Genomic DNA, 17,198 nt, shown 5'->3' on the forward strand with positions numbered 1-17,198 from the left:
AAGTGTTCCTCCTAAAACATGAAGTGTAATACATATTTCAGATATATTCTGAACATCGTAGACTAGAGCAGGGATAAAAATTTCCATTTCCTTCATGGAAATAATATGGTATAATGGTTAAAAGGGCAGATAATGAAATCAACTATCTAGTTTTGATTTCTGCTCCCAATACTTATAGTAACATAACTTTGCACAAGTTTCTTCAACTCTCTATGCCTCCATTTCCTCCCTGTTCGACCAAACAGAAATGGTAAGTGTGCCTATTTTGTAGAGTTGGTATGAGGAAACAAGTAGAAATCTACCTAACACACAGTATGAGCTCAAAACCTGTAGGTAAAATTATTTTAAAATGCAGGCCTTTATTGAAAGTCTACTATATATAGACTTTGACATTGCAAAGAGGGAAAAGTTATAGACTACATTCCCTAGGCATTTCTGCTTAAAATTCTAGACTTTGTATTTCTTGTGAAGCTACCTATGATTGCCTTTGATTTTGGAAAATCATAAATCATGTCACACTGTGAGCTCATAATTAGATAATAGTAAGGAGAAATTCCTGAGCCTTTTTTATGGGGGCTGCTGTGAAATACTACCTCTTCTATCCTATTCTAGGTCATCCAGTTACATCCTGTCAAGATATTTTGGAACCTTGTGTGTATCTTCTGGGGTATTTGTTTCCCAACCAACCTCCATGTCATATGTGCATATGAGAAGCCTTCCATCATTGTCAGCAACCACATCATTGATGTGATCTGAAATAGAACAGTAACAAAGGCAGAGCCTGCAGCAAACCATCAGGGAGCTCCCTTTGGGGAGTCATTTATGCAGTTAGGAATCTACCTAACTGTACTCACTCCCAGAATATTTCTTAATCTTGCTCATAAGAACACTATGGAGGCTTTTCCATAAGCCTTGTTTAAATCCATATATCAATTCTTAATTTATATATCACTATCTGCTTGTTAATTCTAACTTTATTTTAAAAAAGAGAGAGAAAATAATCTTAGTTGACTGCAACTGCTCTCAGAGAACCTGTGTTGATTCCTAGTAATTACTATCTTCTTCATAAGAGCTCTCAGGAATCTTTTAAATAATCATTTATGCAATCTAAATAGGGAATAATAGTAGGTGTGCCTTTTGTAGTTTAAGATATACTTCTGCTTCATTTTGAAAGTTAAAACTTCATTTTTTTGTCATCAACTTTGTCTCCACCATTAACTGCCAACCCAGATAATGACAGCTTAGAAACCTCGTTTACAAGTTCTCTTAGAGTTTTAAGATCTAATTTTTCAGGCCCTCAATACTTGAAGCATTTAAAGATATCCCTTACAATCACCTTATTTAGTTTGGTTTCAATTCCTCTTCCCTGATGCTTTTCGATCCCTCTTCTATCTGAAAATCCCTCTTAACAGAGAAGTTGGCAACAAAATCTATTATCATGCCACTAACCTCAAATTGCTAACTTCTTTTGTATCTTTGCTAAAATAAAGTCTTTGATACATCTTTAATATCCTTTGTATTTGTGTAACTTCTATTCTTTCCAGTTTCAGTCTTTGAGACCATTCTTCTGGGTCTGTGGCATTTCTGTACCTACCAGGTATGTGCCCTTCTCTTGTGCATTCAACAGTTCCTTCCACAAATGTTTGTTGAGTGTCTATTATTTGTCAGACACTGTTCTAGGCACTAGGGATACAGTGGTGAGTAAAACAGTCATATTCCTTGATGTATATTCTGGTATCTGAAATAAATATTTGATTATTGGATTTATTTCCCCACCATTTTTCCAAATGAAGATAGCTTTCTTTCACATGCTGAGTTTTTAATTGTTGAGCATCATTTAGTCCTTTTGAGATGTATTTTTAAGTTAGAGTCTCAGGATCTTAGAACAATTTTCACTTCTTCTTCTTGAAGTCAGCCTTATAAATTTACAGGTCCACGTCTAATTTTTGTCTGAACATTTCTCTCCCATAATGTTTCCATGATTTTGTAAAACTAAAGACAGCAATAAGGGACCTAGATGCTTTGCCACAATTCATACAGACAGATGTTGGCATATTTGAAAGTTGGTTTTAGGTCTCAGATTTATTTTTTACTTCTTTTTCTTTATTCCATTATAATCATGCACGTATTTTTCATGAGTTTCTTATATCACCAAGATATTTTGACAGCTCTCAAGGGGTTTAATAGGGTACACTCAAATATAAGAAAAAAAAAGAGAACAGACTTTTCTGCATGTGGCCATTTAACTTAGCATTATTAGTAAGTTAAAATTTTGTCTGCATTCTAGGAATAGCCCTACCCTGGTCTATGCCATCCTCGTCATATGGACCTGGAGCATGCTGCAGTTTCCACTTGACCTGGCAGGTAACTGTCTTGATGTTTGTACAAAGAAACAGAAAACCATAACTCTTAAATATCAACTGTAATAGAGCTAAGGAGGCATTTGAGAGGATTATCATTTTGTTATTTTGGTGTTAGTTCTGATACAGTTTAAAGAAAAGTAGATTGAAATCAGAAAGCCATGTGTGGATCCATTCTGGCACATGAGTCTGAGATCAGTGAATGGACCAGAGCACAGCTTTATATTCATTTGAACAGTGATTCTATCACTTATGATTTATAAAACCTCCTGAGAATTAGTTAACACATCTTTGCCTCAGTTTATCATCCATGAAACAGAGCGCTGATTGTGGTAACCAGAGTTGGGGATTCTTGTGATGACTAAGATACAGTTTATAAAGTTAAGGGTGGTTGCAAAGTGCTTAGATGCAGCTGGTGACATATAAATATTTTCACTTGATATTTTCAAAGGGTCATTTTCATTCCTTTGTTAATCTCATGGATTAGAACATCACAAGAAGTAAGCGCCATTTCAGGGCCAAATGGAAAATTAAAATTTTCCTTAATAGTGGCCTCTGGGATCCCATTGGTCTTAATTTAGTAAAGATATAAACCCCTGAGATTTTTCAAGAACTAAAGTGTTTTCCAGGCATTTCTAGTATAGTAGTGATGAGCTATAGCTGCATGGTTCAGTGCAGGACCCAATAGCCACATGTGGCGATTTAAATTTAAATGTAATTTAAATTAAATTAAATTAAAGTTCAGTTCCTGAATCACACTAGCCACCTTTGAAGTGCTTAATTGTCACACGTGACTACATATTAGATAGAACTAAATAAATAGAATATTTTTACCATTACAGCAGGTTCTACTGGACAGCATTGATCTAGGAGCCCTGGAATTTCGATTTGGGAATTCCCTGGATGCCACTTTACTCTGAAGAAATTCTAGGATTTATTAATTACATTTTCCTTAAGTCTGACTTTTTTTTTTTTTATTGGCACCCTTCCTGATTGCCTCCGGAATACAATTAATCTTAGGACAGGAATACTTAATTTTTTTTCTGCATCTTATGGCTCTGATAGGCCAGTTTCAGAGGATGTTTCAGACCTTAGCAACAACCAATTTCTGAAACAGAGTTATCACCAGAATAGATTGAAAGAGTGACCATGGCTTTTTGGGAACACCAAAAATCTATTTACTAGTTAATTACATTTAAAAAAGTATGCCAATCACACACACACACACACACACACACACACACACACACACACACACACATTTTGTCATAATGTGTCCTAGAAGGCACTCCATACCCACCAATCAGCTGGTGTCTTGTGACCGAATACTAGGCACCATCACTTTAGATGGTGAATAATATTCTTAGGAGGTCCCCTGGGAGCCATTCCCTGCCCCTAACTCCTTAAGAAAGGCTATTATTGATCTCATGTTGGTTTTCTTTTATTATCATTCACTCTGTTAATACTCACCCTCCCATATCCTGCGGTTTATAGTCTTGCTAAGAACATTTTTATTTAAAGAAAGAAATTTTGTAAACTTTCAGGGGTGATAATGTTATGCAGCTGTTTGAAAAACAAAGACCAAATGTTACTGCTGACTGAATCACTATTGTATTTTCCAACAAACAGTACATTATGTTTGCCCATATCAAAGCAGCTTTATAATATTTGCAGTCTCTAGCAGACTAAGGCATTCTTTGTTTGAAAACTCCAAGTGGAACCCTTCATTATTATAAAAGGATTATTTTCTGCCCTTGACCTTGAATTAAATTAACATTTTAGAAATTAAAACAAAGAGGTTCATCTGTTGATTGGACCTCCTTTTGTTCAACTGGAAAATCAGTAATTATATCCAGTCCTTCTTGTAAACTGTGAAACAAAACCGTAAGGAATTAGAATAAACTAACAATGGCATTTATTTAGGCCTTTTTTCCCCACCATTAAAAAAAATATGTTTAATATGATTAAGTTTGAATTTGAATATAAGTCCTTGAATTTTCATAGCATAATTTACATGTATGGCCAAGTGAGTCAACCTGTAAATGGGCATATCCCAAAGAGAAGTCCAGGAGGATCTGGGCCACATGTATTCTGCTCCATCTCCCAAACTTCAGTGGTCAGTAAGTCTTCATTACCCCCAAGGGGATGATAAAGTGAGGAAGCAGAGAGGAGGCATGGGTGTTACTCTAATAGAAACAAGCAGAGCTAGTGAATAGGAGCCCCTCTCCTCACAGGTATTATTGTTATCCCAGTTTTCAGAGGAGGGAACTGAGGCCAGGGAAATTTAAGTAACTTAGCACGTTGCTGCTAGAAAAGGAGGGAGCCAGGAGAGACAGCCAACTCTTTTTTGGCCCAGAGCACCCTGCCACGGTGTCCCCCTGCACCAAAGACCCAAGGACGGATGTGACATTCTTTTATTTTGTATTCTCTCTAGCCTAGTCAACTGTGCTTTCCCCAGTATGAGGACTAGAAGGTGATCTGATATTTCTTACATGGATGGAAACTAGAGGACTGACTTTCTTTGGTGTATTTTATTGAAATTACAACAGATGATCAATTTTAAATATAAAATGACTAGCATGTAAATATAAAATATTTATATTGGATTATAAAATGAAGGATGTTAAATGTTGAGTGTGGTTTCACTTGTTCCACCCAGAATTAAATGATAGGTTTACTGCCAATCGTTAACTAGCAGAGCACCCACTATTGAGGACTTTTCCCCATTTCACTCTGTCTTACCTTTCTGCCTTCCCCAGAGGTACACTAACTGGTCTGTCTTGTGTTTTCAGTGCACAGTGTTGCATGCCCCTTGTCTGTGACAGCGAGGGGGTTCCCAAGCCTGTTATTTTGCCAGTACAGTGCTGATTTGTGGAACATCGGAATCAGCGTCTTCATACAAGACGGTCCCTTCCTTGTCGTGCGTCTCATATTGATGACCTATTTCAAAGTGATAAACCAGATGCTGGTGTTCTTTGCGGCCAAGAACTTCCTTGTGGTGGTGTTACAGCTCTACCGCCTGGTGGTGCTAGCTTTGGGTGTGCGTGCTGTGCGAAGTCAGCCGGCAGGCCTGAAGGCAGCAGGTCACAGCTGCTCAGGTGACCTGGCTGAGAGTGGAGGCTCACCTGGGGACTGGGAGGGAGGCTCCAAGGAAGGCTTAGCTGTTCCCTTGCAGGCCTTGCCAATCATCTCCGATAGCCCTCACACCACACCGTAGTTATTTACTGACAGCACCATGCAACTGGAATGTCGGACTTCCTGGTTCTTCTTACAGACGGAATTATGCTCTCTCTCTCTTTTATTAACCTTGGCATATAATAACTTTCTAAAGGAAAACATAAAAAGTGGTCTTAAACCAAAGCCGAGGAATTTTTTTCGACTGAATGGAAAGAACTTTGATTAGTGGCTCTTGCTACAACTCCTGTGTGATGCTATCAGATGTTACAGTTGTTCAACGACTAAGTGATTTGTTTGTCTTGAACTGTTTGAAAAGCTCTGGACAGGGTTACAGTGACATGCCCTCAAAAGATTTAGTGCAGACAAACTGTCTCGGCTGTTACCTGAAAAATAGAGAAGCTTTGAACTTTGGCTCTATTGTCAGACTATCTCATCTGATCTTTTCTGCAGAGTCCCTCTGACATCAAAAAATGTACATTCAATGAATGCAGAACAAATGAAGGGAAAAGTGCCTTTAAGATTACCTCACTGTGGGCTGGAATCAGTGAAAATCTCTGTCCAGCTTCATAGCTTTGAGAGCCCTCTTCATCACTGCACAGACATTCCCAGGAAAATCATTTTTCTGGGCTGATGTTGTATTCTGTCATGGTGCATATGCTCTTAAAGAAATGTTATTGCTTTTGGCTTGGGCACTGCAAAATTCACAGCAAGCCATTTCAGTTACAGATCTGTTGGTTGCAAGGCAGGAAATACTGGTAATGCTAGCAAAGTCACAATTTCCATTCTGAGCATGATTTGCGGTATTCGTCAGTATTTTTCTTAACTCCAATTTACTATTTTCTGTACTGCCAAGTCAAATTATGTGGGTTGATGTGAAGAAGCACTGAAGCAGTGAGTATAGGCATTTCAGGCCCTTTAAGTATTACCCTAATTTCTGGTGTCTGCCAGCAGTAGCTTCTCTGAACTGCCACTCTGGAGATGGCCTTTGGTCTCTGGGAAGGTGTTGGTAGTGGAGGCTTGCCTCCACCCTGCACACAGCCAGTAGCCCTTGATTAGTGACAGGGATGAGAATCAGGAGATCCACTTTTCTTCCCTGCATTACAAGTTGATTTCCCCAGTGTTGAAATAGTCACACTTTCCCTTTATACACCTCTGTACTTTCCAGATGGAGGTGATTCCGATTCTTTTAAAATGATTTTTGCTTTTAAAGATATAGTGTGAAAATTTACCTGGCTAAATAACAGTAAGTATATGAGGCAAACAGTTCCAAAACTGTTCTTTTAGGGTTCAAAGTGTAATTCCTTCTTGTTATTATGCTCAGTAGTTCAAAGGGGCATTAAAGATAAGGCAGGCTATGACCTCAGACTGGGTATGATCTATTGACAACCAATTGGAGCAATTGTACCTATGAGGTTGTGTGACATGAAATCTCATTAGATGTTCCAAACATCTAATAAAAAGTTTCATAGGCAAATTCTGTTTCAATACAGAGAAACATATTTTCCAATTAATGGCTTCTTCAGTGCCTGATATCACATGTTCCTATTTCTTTTTTCCTTCCATGTATTTCTCATTTTAACAACATGGTAATTATAAAATTACACATCAAAGGAATGGAATACATTTATAAATTTCCATAATAATTTTTTGAAAGTTAAGACCAGGAAATCATGTTTATATAAAGTAAACAACTTTTAAGGGTATAATGTTTAAAATGCATAGCAATTGAAAGCAAAGTAATAGCTGCTATTTATAAAAATGCCTCAGCAGAATCTGTTTCTATGTTGACTGTTTTATGCTGAATGTTTTCCTCCACTACATGTATGTGCTGCTTATTATTGCAGATTCGCTCATGGCATACTTTTCATGTTTTAATTTTTTCCTTCTAGCAAAACAAACATTAAGCCTCTAAAAATAGATAAAGTATAAAGTAATACGGCTGTTGCAAGGATATTTTTAAATGCTTTCAAATCTGAGACTTGGCTTGGCTTCATGAATGAGTTTCTAGTGTTTAAGTAAAGTATTTTGTAATTAGCATTCCTCTGAATGCTTGGGAAATAGACAATCCAGAGTCTAGCTTTACTTAGAGTGCCAGGAAGGCAAAGAGCACCCAGAACCATCTCATCAATTAATGGTGGCAAAAATAGACACATGCTTTGCAAGTTTTCCAGGAATATCCGCTAAGGGCAGCCTTTGTTAACCCAACTGCCAGTATTCCCACTCTCGGAATGATTATTCCCATACCAGAAAAAAAAATCTATATTCATTTACTGTATTAAAAAAAAAATCAAAGTCCAGCTTGTATCCCTAGGACCATCAAAGAAAAGTTAAAAATGTGTTCAGTTAATTGTTATATTTCTAACATAGACAGCTACAGACTGAAATATCTGAAAATATCCAAGCATTTGCTATATAGTGGCTACAGTAGCGTTGCCTCCTGTGTGTTGACATTCTGTGACTTGCTTCCATTTTTTTTGCAACAAGATGACTGACTCCAATCACCTGTATAATGTGACGCAAGCCATACCTCTCCACAGCTCCCAAACACAGCTCAGCATCCCCAACCCATAAAGAAAGTGGCTTATTTGTGGTCACTGGTGCTGTTGTTATTACTGTCTGTGTGCTTATTTAGTTGATTAAAGCTCAATCAAGTGTCTTCCTAAAAACATACCCTTCCATTTGTGAGAAAATACAATGTCCATGTTGGAATGATGCTGTGTGGGAGCGCACCTCAAAACCAGCTTGTGGGTTTTCTTTATCCTTATTAGATGAGTCCCAGAGGACATGACTTGACATTGTGAGATTTGTAAATTGTCTTTGATTATTCTGTTAATTTTTATTTAAGCTGAAACTGAGGATGTAAGAAAGTAAAAATTTATATTGCCCAATACAGTCTTTAATCTTCCAAAATGAAGATTTCTTATGCAAATTTATCAATTAGCTCTGTTGTAATTCCACTAACATGTCACAGTACTTCAGGCTTTTTAAGACCAGAGAGATAGAGCCAGAAATATCAGGATTCACTATTGCAATCTCATTGGCTCATTACTGAATAGGAACTTCTCAAAGCCCTGGGAGGGCATGCATTGTAGGTGCCCGCATGTTAGGGTTTCCTCCCAGGTTTCAGAGTTCAACACTGACTCTTACTATCTTTGGCATTTAATCCAGTGACTCCCAAGCAATTCTGTTAAAAGGGAGAAATAATTGCAAAAGACCAAACGTCTGTCCACCTTCACCCTACTTCAATGCCAGGAAAGTAAGATGCTGAAATATATTGCAAAGCCTCAGAGTGTAAGTGAAAAACCAAACAATCTTGAATTATAAGAAAAAAAAACGTTTTACTATTTTTCTAATTTCAGATTTTTCTTTTTATTTAGTGGACATTCTGATCCACTCTCAGAAACATTTGATTTGGGGTTCTACAAGGCAGCTGGAGGACATTAATATCTTTGAGGCTTCAGATAACTTTCTATATGATGGGAGTAACTCTAAATAATGTTTGAGTAATCAACTGCTGCAGCTATATTTTATAGGTGTCTCTTCCTTTGAATTTTTCTTCCTAGAATATTTTATAAGGATATTTTCTCTGAATTATTTATATTTATACTATTTTGATATGAATGACCTTTATTATACCCATTAAATAGTTTGTGTACAACTTTATTTTGATGTCTGTTTTTTGTATGCACTTCTTGTCTTTGTTCTCTACTATAACTCATATCATTTAGTTTTTAATCTCAGGTTTTTTAAAAAAATCTGATTAGAATATGACAAAGGTAGCATTTCAGACTAGTGAGGAAAAACTGACCAATTTTATAAATGATGTTAAGAAATTTTGTGAACCATCTGGAAAAAATAAAGTAAGATTTTTATCTCATGCACTATATAGCAATAAACTCCAGATGGATTAAAGATCTAAATGTAAAAGTGAAAACTATAAAATATTAGACAAAAATATGGAATGTATCTTCAGCTTTTGGGGAATGGGACAGATCTTCCAGGGAGACTTGAAACCCAGAAGCTGTGAGAGACAAGACTGACAGGCTTCCTATGTGAAGTTTTAAAATTTCTGAATACATCACTATTATTTTCTTTCCTGGAAAAAGGTGTCAGTGTGCTCATACAAGAAAAACGAGGTGTATAGGAAATAGAAATAGAAGCCAAAATAATCATTTGTAGAAGACTGAGTCTTGAACATCTAAGAAAAGCATATGAAAACCTAAGAAACTATTAAAAATAATCTAAAATCACCAAAAAATCAATGACTTTTCTATATATATAAAGAAATAACACATAGAGTACGTATTTGAGAAGAGATTTCCACTACAATATAAACTAGAACTGTAAAATACATGGTATTAAACTTAATAAATATATAAGATCCATGTGAAGAAAACTTTAAAATGATTTTGAGGTTGATAGGTGAATAACTTAACAAATAAATATATTTTACTGGGGAGTGGTAAGAAAATGATATTTTGAAAGGTATTGGTTTCTTCTGAATTGATCTATAAATTTAACACTATCTCCATGATACCAGTGAGACTAATTCTAATGACTATGCAAACTAATTATAAAGGTTTTATGATAAAAATATGCATGAAAGAATACCTAGAAAATACTGAAAGTAAGAAAAAATCTAGAGATCTTTCAGTATATTTAAATATTTTATATAGCTGCAATGATCAAGAGAGTTTGATTCAGTCAGGTTGAAAAGTGGAACAAAGTAAGGTTGAAAAATATCCTGGAGTACATAAGTATTTTGATATATGGTAAGTTATGGGACTGGGCTGTGTGTGAGCATAGAGTATTATAAGTGGTTTAAGGTCTTCAAAGTACCAAACTGGATCCATACTTAATATTTATATTCAAAACATTTCCAGATGGATCAAAGAATTAAACATAAAAAATAACAAATAGAGAACTTTGCTTTTATAATTGCAATGGCAAGAATGTTTTCTAAATAAGACACAAAACTAGAAACCATAGATGATTCATAAATTTCAACTTAAAAAACTAAAAATTTTAACATCATAAAAATACCATAAGTGACTTCAAAAGTTGAACAAATTGGATGTATATTTTTGCAACAAATGTACCACAGCATTGATTTTCTTAATGAGTAAACAATTCTTACAAAAATAAAAAACAAAATACAAACAACGTTCTTTGGAAAAATGAGCAAACAATAGGATACGATTCACAGCAAAAGGAATAGTTAAGGAAACAAATCAAACCACAATGAAATACCATTTCCAAATATGGACTAAACCACAAGAAACCATTTTTCAATTATTAGGTTGGCAAAGATTCAAAACAATTTCAGAATGCTATATTAGAGGGGATCAAGAGAAGCAGGCATTTTTATTCATTGCTGGTGAAGATATAAATTGGTACAACCCCTCTGGAAGACAATTTGACAGTATCAGTCAAAATCAAAAATACATTTATCATCTGATCCAGCAATCCAACTTCTAAGAATAAATGAGTACAGATAAATGTGTGCAAATAATTTTACAGATAAAAGTGTACAAAATGTATGTATAAGGCAGTAGCAGCCGAGTGTCCATCAATAGGATCATTATTAAATTATGGAAAATCTATACTACATATACCATGTAGCTTTTAAAAAGAATGAAGTAGATCTATAGTGCTGATTAGGAACAATCACTTAGATACTTTGTTATGTAAAAGTAAGGGAGCAAACCACGAGTGAATGTATCACTCATTTTATAAATGTTATCCATGCCTTTACAGGTGGCTAGTAAACATATGAAATGATGCCCAAGTTTCCAGTGATCATGGACATTCTCACCTTTTTTTTTTCACTTTCTGCTTTCTACAGTTTGAAAGTTTTAAGTATGTATAACTTTTGTAATTTTAAAAATAATTATTAATTAAAAGAACCTTACCAACTCATCAAGCCTGTTGCCCTGTACAGATACTCGGACACCATTTTTCAAATAAAGCAAAAGCACATCAACCATTTTTACCCAAGAAAATACTTTGCCATTATAAGGATGATGTTCAGATGCTTTAGATAAATTGAATGTTTAAACCATGTCGAATTCTGCTTGCCCTATGAAGTGTCAAATCTTGAGAAATAATGAATAGATCTGTAAGACCACAGAAAAATCAAACTGACCAAAAGAATTAATTGGGTCTTGATAACTTCTATGGAGACCAAGTTGCAACAGCCTGTCTGACACTTTCACACTCCCTGACATTCATGGAGCCACCAAAACAAACTCTAGAGGCATTTCACACTGAATTACATAGTCAAGCTGATTTTCCAAGGAGGGAGGGAGAGAGAACTAAAGGAATCCTAAAAGAGAAAAGTTCAGAAAGAATCTGATGCATTTGTTTCCAAGTTTGTATTCATAGCCTATCTAACTTAGATAAGTCAGCTTTTTAGATTTTGTCACATATTTTCTAAATTTATAATTGATTGTGGTAAGTGATCAAATGGATCATAGGCAAATCCAATCAAATTACTGAGGAAAACAAAATTTCTAAACCAACCATATGTCAGATATCTTATAGTCTTTGTATCCAAACTAAGAATTTCACGCAAGCAAAATTGGATCTACAGGACAAAATATGCTTTCTCTGTGGATGCTGTTCAGCTTCTGCCAAAAGCATAGCTGGAGAATTCAGATGGTTGTGGCTTGGGATCTTGGGGGTTGTTTTTACCTTCTGGCAAAGAATGTTTTTCCCTGTTACTCCAAAGTTCCCATATGACCTGAATGACAGCTAACAGCTGGGTCATAAGCTGTAATTACTTCATCAGGTCTCTTGGTTTCAACTAATGCCTACAACTAGTGGTTTTTATTGATATCTTTCCTGGACTCCATGCCCAGATTTGGATCTTTGCTAGATATTCTGTAAGCATGACACACTCAATATATATAAAATACATTATTTTACCACACTCAGCTCCCAATATACTCCCCTATCTGTGTGCCACACAGTGGCTAGCAGTTTCGCCAGCCACCGATGCTAAAACTGGAGATATCCAACCCTTCGCTCTTCTTTCTTATCCCTCCTACCTAATCCCAAAGTCTTTCACATATGTTGCTTGTAATTCAATTCATTTCTATCTTAAATCTATCCTCTCTATTTCAACTGCTGCTATCCTAATTTAGTGTCTCATCTTGTGTTGTTTCAGTGACTGCAGTCATTTCCCAACTGGTCATCCAACCTGGTTTAATCCCCATCATAATATCCCAAACTGCATTCAAAGTTTTTCTAAAATGCACAATTGATCACGTGTCTCTTCTATTTAAAACACTTCGATGATGCCTCACTGCCAATAAAATCAAACAAAATCACAAGGATATCATTTAAGACCTTTCTCAAGCTGGCCCTAACCTGACTTTTCAAATTTGTTTCCCATCACTGCTCTCATAAATGCACGTGCGCGCACACACACACACACACACATCACCACCAAAACACACTGCTCATGTTTCCCTAAACTAGCCATCATCTTTTACATTGCTATGTGTTGTGTACACTGTTATTTCTTTTTTCAATGATTCTCTCCATTGCCACCACTCCATTACTGATTCCTTTCTGCTCACCCTTCGCTGCTCGGGGTGGTCCTTTTCCCCCATGGCCAGGGAAGGAAGAAAAACCTCATCAGCCAAAATTGGTCAGCACCCTGTGGGAGCCCCCGAAGAGTGAGCACACGCATTCTCAGAGGATAGAAGCATCCTGCAGTCATGGATCCCTGATTCCTAGGGTTTCCTTTGAAGAAGCCATGTTGAAGGGAACACCAGGTAAGAGAAAGTGCATGTAGAGTACAGGATTTGTCACTTATTTTGGTCCCAGACTAAACCTGCAGGAGAAGTAATGGATCAGTGGTCCCCAGAAGTTTTCACCTGTTCTTCTCAGGTCTGGCTGAACTGTGCAGTTTCTCCTATATTTACTAATGCAACAGCTTCTCTTAATATTGCCTTATTAATACACTCCCCTGTTCCTCACAGATATTTCCTCTTCCAGCACTTCTTCCCACTCGTTGATCACCAAGTTTGGCAAAATAATCCGCAAAAACTTCAGACGGCTTAGCTCAAAGCTTACATTCACCTGCTCCCAGAACCAAGTGATTCATCTCCTTTACTGTGTATTCGTCGCACTTTGTACTTGTCTCTGTTCTCAGTGTTTATCATAATACATATAATGATTTTTTTATGTGTCTCCTCCAGGCCTGTGAGCTATCTGAGGGCAGGGGCCTTGTCTTATCCTCTATTATAATAATCACACAGCACCAGACACACTGAAATTGTGTCTGTTTCTAGAATTCACCAGACTTCTTTCTTTCTTGAGGATTTTTGTTCTTGCAGGTGTTTCTTCCTGGAACGACCCCAGCAGCACTCCCCCTTCCCCTTCTCCAGCCCATTTCCCAGACCTTGCTCCTTTTTGATTGGAATCTAGCTTAAATGAAAGGGCCTTAGAGAGTCTGCCATTTTTTTCCCTTCCTCAATAATCTCCACTGATCTTTATTTTTTTCCTAGCATTTATCACTAGTTGAAATTATCTTTACTTTATGTGTTTATTTATTTACTGACTATCCTACCTACAATGAAAATGTAACAGGTCAGGGGTATCTGTCATGTTCATCTCTGTATCCCCAGTGGCTATTAGATAGTAGCTGCTCAAAAGCTGTTCTTGAGTGCATTACTTTTTCTGTGCTTATGTATGCCTATAATTCTTTTACAAAAGTAAAATCATACTTCATATTTGTGGATATACCCTCCTTTGTTCATTTATTATCATTTCTTAAGCTTTTCCTAAGGTTAACTATTCTTTGTGGACATCTCCTCTGCATGAACATAGAAAAAGAATTACTTGCCAAGCACCACAGGCCATCATCATCCGTGACACTCTGCCCTTGGTGCCATGGAATGCCCTTTCTCTGTGGCCTCCTCCACTCCCATGGTGATAGGAGAACCTTCACGTCCTGGTTTTCATATCCAGTTTTATTGGTCCGGTCTATGTTTAAGGTTCTACTTATCCTTCACTCTCTAAATGTACAAGTTTATCTCTCCCTCTGGGCTAATCCCTCCCTTTGCAGTTTCACTGCCATCAATGACCCCTAAGTCTATATCACCATTGTTTCCCCCAAGCTTCTCCTCCACATTCCCATACAGATGCTCTTCTGGCACTTCCAGCTCAACATGTTCACAATTAGATTCAAAACATATACTCTTCCAGTTCAGGTCCTCCTCAGTTTTCTTAACAGAACCACCATCCTTCAAGATATTTTGACTCAAATTAGGCTGCCATCCTGACTGACTCTCCTCATCCATGCATTTGCTGAATTCAATTTCATGTTTTGCATAATGAATATAATTTTGTTTCTCTGACTATATAAGCCATATGGGTTCAATGTAGTGATTTCAAACAGACATAAAAGTAAATGTGTAAAAATCACATGGGATCCCACCTTCCTCCAATGTTAACCATTAATTATTTGGAGGCCATTCTCTTATGTACTTCTATTTCAGATAGAAAAAGGATAAATAGATAGACATATAAATGGGATAATATACTAATTAAATCTTTAAAGATTAAAAAATTAAAAAGGTTTCAAAAATGGTGGCTTAATTTAAATTTGTATGATGAATAACTTCAGCTCTCAAACTTGTCAGTATTACCTCTATATAGGCATATATAACCTCATGTGAAGAAATGAAAAATGTCTGTTTTAACCCTTTTGTCAATTTGAAGGCTGGACCAAATGGTGCCCCTGTGGTAAACCGTGAAATTGGGACTTTGTCTTATTTGTCTTTCTGTGCCCCCATGGAGACTCTCATGTGGAATAATTACTTGCCCTATGAATGATCTATGGCATCAACAAATATCTTTTAATGCTTACTATATACAAGCAACTGCTTGTATATGTGAGGGATATACAAATGAATAAGACATTGCCCTTGCTTTTGAGGAAATTTATATCTGTGGTCTTTCAAAAAAAATTGCAACTATAACCTCCATAAACTTTGCTTCCTGCCACCTATCTTCATTCCTGTGAAGGGCTCATTTTGGTTCCCTATAGGTTTTGTGTAGAACCTGAAGGCCCAGCCTTATTCCCAATATGCTTTTGAAATACGAGAGGGGATGCAGAAAATAAAGGCAATCTGAGAGGGCCAATTTAAAAGAAATGAAAGTTGTCCAGTTTTTGAAAACATTTTGTAGGTGATGGCTGTTGATCCCTGTGCGATGGCCACCCTAGGATCTGTAGAATGTTGCATGAGCTCATCTTGGACCAATAACGATTTGGAGTATAATCTGCTGTCTTCTTTTAAAGGATGGAGCTACTCTGGAGAGGCTTCTGTCTGAACTCAGCCATATTTTCTATGCTCAAAGTGGTGGGGCACTATTCATGTAAAGGTACCATGGAAGATTTAAAAGCATTGCACAGACCTTCAGAATAATCAAAGCATAGTCCTAGATGTCCAGGGCAGAAGATGCTCATTTGTCACATGTGGGAGAGAAAGGAGATTTATTTTTGCAGATTCACTGGGCTGAAAGGAAAAATACTAGGGACCATCACATCTAGCAATCTCAATTACAGCAAAACAATCTTAAAAGGAAGACATACTTTGTACTGAAGATCACAGTCTCTTTCATTAACTCTTTGCAAGTATTTTTCAAAAAGTTTAAAACTTATGCTTAAGTGATATAAAAGCCTTACAGAAAGTGCTAGTTTGGGGAACATGTCAGTCATTTTTTTTAGAGCAGATGTCCACCTCTTCTCTTTGGGAAAGCATATCAAGCTGCGTGCTGCTGAATCAGATGTGACAACAAAGTTCATTCAGCCCAGCTGATTTTGGCCTGAGAGACAGCAGCACGAGTAGCGATGGCTGGCATTTCTAGATCCTCTGTTGCTTCTACTTTAGACACTATTGAGTCAGACCTTAATGAACTTGCAGACATTTCTGGCTCCACTACACGCATGTGCCTTTTCACAGCCTGAGCACTGGTGATCTATAGCATGCTATTAATTTGTGTTTTAAAATTGCACACGTATCTGCACAGATATAAAATCAGCATCAAGCAAAATAAGCTTAGCCTCAAATCTTTGTGTTCTGTGTTCTTCCATAGAAGACTAAACATGCAGTTACTGATCAGTTTATTACACTGTGCACGGCACCTGTGGGGGTGACAGCCACATCCATCAAAGCTCCAGTCCCTCAAAAGGGATAATGTTCAGGAAATATTTGAGTAGGTATCACAGAATTCACCCTTGCCTTATGGCTTTTCTAAAACTTAATAAAAGTTCTTTTTAAATCAGAATATTCCCAAGAATCCAGACCTCATTTCTCCAACTTCTTCGAGAAGCCAAAGCAAATATCAAAGATTATAATTTCTATTTTTTTAGATGCAAGTACCTCAAAAATGCTCTTTCACTTAGTGTCATGCTGTTGAATACCTTTCAGATGTTGTCCACACAAGGATTTTATTTAAGATAGGCTCTGCTCTTTATCTGTACTTTGAGTCACATATCTTTGGAGCATTTGAGCTTGAAGGGATGTTAGATCTCCTTACCTCTCTGGAAGTGATGAAAGGAAAGCTGGAAGAAGAGAAGGGTCATCCCAGTTGCTCTCAGGTGAATAGACAATTCAAGACCGAAATGACCTATACACAGAAGCAACA

General features: G+C 36.8%; 1 protein-coding gene across 1 annotated transcript in view; it reads left to right on the forward strand.

Annotated features, from left to right (window-relative positions):
• Window positions 1-9,200, forward strand: part of TMEM26 (transmembrane protein 26) — a 48,048-nt gene extending 38,848 nt beyond the window's left edge. Inside the window, exons 5-6 of the mRNA XM_017654365.3 lie at window positions 2,288-2,364; window positions 5,153-9,200. Coding sequence (XP_017509854.2) covers window positions 2,288-2,364; window positions 5,153-5,577 — 502 coding nt within the window. The 3' untranslated portion in view covers window positions 5,578-9,200. The remainder of the gene's footprint in view (window positions 1-2,287; window positions 2,365-5,152) is intronic.
• The last annotated feature ends 7,998 nt before the right edge of the window (window positions 9,201-17,198 follow it).

This window comes from Manis javanica, chromosome 7 (genome assembly GCF_040802235.1).
Source record: "Manis javanica isolate MJ-LG chromosome 7, MJ_LKY, whole genome shotgun sequence".
Taxonomy (NCBI): domain Eukaryota; kingdom Metazoa; phylum Chordata; class Mammalia; order Pholidota; family Manidae; genus Manis; species Manis javanica.